General features: G+C 46.5%; 1 protein-coding gene across 1 annotated transcript in view; it reads left to right on the top strand.

Moving 5' to 3' along the window:
* The first annotated feature begins 1,640 nt into the window (after window positions 1-1,640).
* Window positions 1,641-5,500, top strand: part of LOC123089807 (probable LRR receptor-like serine/threonine-protein kinase At1g51810) — a 9,285-nt gene continuing 5,425 nt past the window's right edge. The window contains exons 1-4 of the mRNA XM_044511382.1: window positions 1,641-1,785; window positions 2,042-2,609; window positions 2,991-3,496; window positions 4,125-4,269. Coding sequence (XP_044367317.1) covers window positions 1,692-1,785; window positions 2,042-2,609; window positions 2,991-3,496; window positions 4,125-4,269 — 1,313 coding nt within the window. The 5' untranslated portion in view covers window positions 1,641-1,691. The remainder of the gene's footprint in view (window positions 1,786-2,041; window positions 2,610-2,990; window positions 3,497-4,124; window positions 4,270-5,500) is intronic.

Here is a 5,500-nt window from a genome sequence, read left to right on the forward strand (position 1 = left end):
GCCCCTCAGATGGTTCCTAAGGAACCCGCAAAATTTTGACTAATTCTGGGTAATCATCTTAGCCCTCTCTGGCAAAGGTAGGACTTTTGTGTGGCTTCTTTTTCCCGTTCTTTGTTGGGCTCTTTGGAACATTAGAATCAAGTTCGCCATCGATGATATTTTTCCGCGGCAACCTGCTGATCGCTTCTTCAAAATTGGTTTGCTCTTAGAGCAATGGAGGCTTCTCTCCAAGCCCGAGGACTGCAGCATCATCGACATGCTGGTCACGGAGCTGTGTTACCTGTACAAGTTACCTGCGAGCCAGTTTCGACCATTTCCTCTACTTATGCTTTCAGATGGCTTTCCTATTGAATTAGTGTAAGGGCTGAACTCATTCCAGATCGTTTACAATCCTTATTGTAACCTGGGATCCACAGGAACCTAAGCTGTAACATGTGAACCTTGTGGGCTTTATTAATTTAAAGCTGGCCACTTCGTGCCTCTTCATCTAAGAAGCAAGGAAGTCGTCGCAGGCTCAACAAGCATGCGGGTCTCCAGCTCGATCGCTTCCGACTGCGGTGGTTGTTGGCGCGGTACGCTTGTAAATAGGAAGTCTTCGCTCGCACCACGACGAAACAATAAAACACTTGTTTTTCCAATGCAAATTAGCTCGTTTTATATGGTTGGTCATCCAAGTAGATTTTGGCTTGTATCTTTCACATAGTATTTTTAACATATTTGGCAACTGGTTACATGAGATTGACTACAAGTTTAGAATTCTCCTCGGGGTGTGAACGCTTGCCATTATTTGGTCGCAGTAGGTATGTAGAAATGACAAGATTTTTAATGATAAGAGCATTTCTCTTATGTAGGTTATCTGTAGATGTACCGGTACACTTTGTTTATGGTCGTCTCTACACCGTGTGGAGAACCGAGGCCTGTTGAAGAAGGTGTGTACATGCTTGGAGAACATGGTGAGCGATAGTTTTACCTGACATGGATGACAACATGATCTTACGGTTGGCCCTCCCACGGATTAGGCGTCATTCAATATTATGATTACTTGTATTTCGCCTGTTTTTTCTTAGTGACTTTGGATTTGGCTTGGCTGTATACATCTTAGTTATGCAGAGGCCGATGTAACACTTAAACCTTTTGAGTAATAAATCGTCCCTTATCGAAAAAAATATTCTCCCACTGTACGCTTATCCTTTTTGTGACTATCGGCCATCGGCGACATGCGACCACATACATGCCGATGATGAGATTGCGTGGAAATAAAAACTTCTTGTTGACGTCAGAGACTGAGACATGCGTTATTGCTCATTCTTATATCAGCCAGCCGGGTCCGTTAGCGTAGCATCGTGGAACTACCCTTGCAAGTTGTTATTTTCCCCTGTGATGATTGTACGTCGTTAGAGTTTGGCATGGCAGGCTGGTTTCTAACGGGGAAAGCTGCAGTCTCTTTCCTTTTGATGCATGACATGAATGCAAGTTGCATATATACATTTCTTTCCAGCGCCGGCCTAATGATGAGCAAACCGGTTTTTGGCTCCTCTGCATTGTTAATCCAGCGCCGAGTCTGGTCAACCAAACCGGCCGGTATCAAATACTGCACACTACCAAACCGTGGTAGTTGTCATTCTTTGCTATATAACTGCACACATCGTTTGTGTCTTGCTTCACACATCCCAATAACAAAAGAGCACCACATGGCGATCGGCTCCGGTAGAGAGTTGACATGGATCTTTGAGCTGCTTCTCATCCTGGTCATGACTACTCAAGTCCGAGCCCAACCTCCTCCCGGTAATGTTCAAATCATGTCCTCCTAGCTTTCCCTTCTTCATTCCTAGACCTTTAATTTTAAGCTCTGCAACATCTGCACGCACACTTCAGTTTTCTTACGCGTGCAACTTCAAACATTCTCACATGGCTGAAGTCTAAGAAATCAGAAATATTTACTAGCTATTGCATGTGTAGCCGCATAAGCCGTGACCATTGCTTTGTAGACCTTTAAGTTGAAACACATGATAACGATATGTCGTACTCTGTGTTCGTGCAGGGTTCATAAACATCGATTGTGGATTGAAAAACTTCAGTGCCTACGAGGACGCCAACTTAAAACTGCGGTACAGTTTTGATGATGAATTTGTCGAGGGCGGTGAGAAGCACGAGGTTTTACCAGAGTTCATGGCTAGCACAATAGATGATAACCAAAACACCCTGAGGAGCTTCCCTGACGGTTCAAGGAATTGCTATACACTGCCAGCCACCCCTGGTAAGAAGTATCTGTTGAGGGCCATATTTACTTATGGCAACTATGATAGGTTGAACAAGACTCAGGACGGGTCCCTGTTTCGGTTTGGGCTCTATGTCGGCGTCAATTTCTGGGATTCGGTGGACTTATCAAATTGGCGTACAGATGATGCGGTATGGAAGGAGGTGGTCACTGTTGCTACAGGCAGCTCCGTGTCCGTTTGCCTGGTAAACTTCGGTTCCGGGACTCCTTTCATATCTTCTTTGGAGCTGAGGCCACTACTAGATACAATGTACCCTTTTGTCAATACTTCTGTGTCAGTCAGCATGTTTATTCGACTCAGATTTGGCAACATCACCGAGGTTATCACAAGGTGAGACAAGTCTGCCATCCATAATACTAGTTTCCCTTTGAATTATATCTGAAATATGCCTATCAATGGTTGTCTTAATTTCATTTTGCTAGGTTGGCACATTTTGTTTGCTACTTCTTTGTTTCCTGATTCCGCAATTGCTTCTAACAGAAAGTACCCAGAAAGTAGTCGTTTTAGACAAGTGAAATTGAGCTGTTTTGCACCATGTCTGAAACATCTATAAAGCCTTATAAAAGTGAACAGAGGAAGTAGTAAATCTCAAAAGCAACAAGAAATCAGGGATTGCTAGATCCTATAGCAATTAGCTTTTAAGTAAATACTGTAAGAGATTAGAATATTGTGCTAGCTATTTATCTGTTTTTCATTGTGTGTGCGATGAAGATATCCTACGGATAATTATGACCGTTTCTGGGGAAGCTATTCTGTGCGAATGGGAGACCTCTACCAGTACCCTTATATCAGCCTGGACACCAGCGATAACTTGGAGAACCTCCCAGGCAACGGGTTCAAGGTGCCATCCGCCATCTTGCAGAATGCCATGAGCATAGACGCAAACAACTCCAGCATAACAGTCAGCCTGTCATCGCTATCCAATAAAGACGCTTTGACCCTAAAGCTTCTCCCGATCTTTCACTTCACCGAGCTAAACGCGAGCAACCCGAACAGAAGGTTCAACATCTACAGCGCCGGTGAAGGGCTGTTCCCAGGTTTTTCCCCGTCACGATTAAAGGTGGACAGCTTGTACCAGAGCGGGCTTTTCACGCAGACGGGCGACGCATACTTCATCTTAAACAAGACGGCCAGCTCGAGTCTTCCGCCACTCATCAACGCGTTGGAGGTGTACGCGCTTGTTTCGATGAAGAATCTCACCACCGACTCTGATGATGGTAAGATTATTGTCATGTACTCCCTCCGTCTCAAAATAAGTATCTCAACTTTAGTACAAGTTTGTACTGAAGCTAGTATAAAGTTAAGACACTTATTTTGAGACGGAGGCAGTATGTAGCAGCAGGTTCACATGATCGTCATGTAATTGACAAATGCTAATGACCTCACTGTCTAGACCCCTGAAAATTCCACACCGTCATGATCTTCAGTTAAGTAATAAGATCAAGTTTATCAACCAGTTGCACACTCAATTCCACAGTAAACCATCCTTTAAAGGTCAAATAATGCTAATGTGCCATTGGAAAACCCTAGTTGATAAATGAATTAGTTCAATTTAATAAGTTCTACTCCCTCCGTATCTAAATATAATTAAAACCTTTTAGAGATTTCAACACGGACTATATACGAATGTATAGAGATATTTTAGAGTGTAGATTGTCCTGGTGGGCCGTTGCTGTTGTGTAGATTCATTCATTTTGCTCCATATGTAATCCGTATTGGAATCCCCAGACGGGCTTATATTTCGGAATGGAGGATATATTGCTTAAATAATGTGCTTCTTAAGCTAATCTAATACAGCTACTTTATGCTGTCCAAATATTTACACTTGTCTTTCTGCTGTTGTAGTAAAGTACATGAAAGACGTCAAGGCACAATACAATTTGGCACGGACAAGCTGGAATGGAGATCCATGCTCCCCAATAGAGTATTCCTGGAAAGGATTGACTTGTGACTACTCTAAGAGCAACCAGATTCCAAGGATTATAACGGTGTAAGTACAAAACCAAGACTTGTATCATGTAAATTTAGAATCTAGACGTTACCGAAAAAGGGGTTTCTCCCAGTTTATATTATAAAGCAACATCACCACAGACATCCGAGCGAACCGATATAAACACACGCCACCGCGACACACAACATCACACAACCAAAGCAAGATACAAAGGTGCCAGGAACCATCACAATAATCGGAGGACAACCAAGCAAACTACTTGGAGATGACGGAGACCTCCGCACTCCCGAGGAGGGGTGAGACGGACAATGATGAAGGAAGGATTCCAAGATTGTGCCTCCCAGAAGGGTACGGTCATTGATAGCCACCACCGACTGATCCGCGGATTAAGTTTTCACTCGGAGCCACACGCAAAGAGTGGGAGCACCGCGACAGAGCCTTCATGAAGAATACGACGTCCACGGATGCTGCCACCAACGGCCAGTACAAGAACTGATCAAGTGATGTACCCCGACGTTAACACCCCTCCGACACACCCCTGCTCCACAACGACCCGCTGCCAAGCCCCCCGCGATGCCATGGCTGCCCGCCCGACCCTGAGACACAGGTTCCGCCCCGAACGCCATGCCTCCCGCCGTCAGGGCCGCCGTCCCTCATCTCAACACCCCCAAGACCATCCAAAGAGATATGCTTTGTACCAAAGGGACACCCCCAATCGACGAACCATAGCATATGTCCCGCCTTGAACATAGCTAGAGCTGCCACAACGTGCAAGTATCCAGGGAAAGGGGAAGTTGGGGGAGTGTTCGCGTCCGGACAGACATACCTCTGTGCCAGTGATGGGTGGCCCGAGCACGTCGGCGCCGCCCATCCCTCTAGCCAACCTCCCCACCGAACACACCCCTATGCCACCCCACCTCAATGGCTGACACATAACCGCGGAAAGTCACTAATGAAGACTCGGTCACCATCGGCAATGCCACCATCATCGAGCCGGCGAAACACCTTGAGACCTACTAGCATGCCGACCTGCCATCGCTGATGCGCCTCCACCACCACCAGCCGCGACCACGGCATGGGTGGACACGCGCAGCTCGCGCCAACCTTGGCCTCTGCCGCCTGGGCCTAGATCTCGACGTTCACAGCCGCCGGAGGCTGCCACGCACTACTGCCGCTGCAGCCCTTCACGCAGCCGCCCACAACCCATGTTTCCGCCGCCGACTCCTACCGTTGTGGCACTGCTGGATCCTGAGGCCCGCACCTGCCGGAC

Source organism: Triticum aestivum, chromosome 4B, assembly GCF_018294505.1.
Source record: "Triticum aestivum cultivar Chinese Spring chromosome 4B, IWGSC CS RefSeq v2.1, whole genome shotgun sequence".
In the NCBI taxonomy this organism is placed as follows: Eukaryota; Viridiplantae; Streptophyta; class Magnoliopsida; order Poales; family Poaceae; genus Triticum; species Triticum aestivum.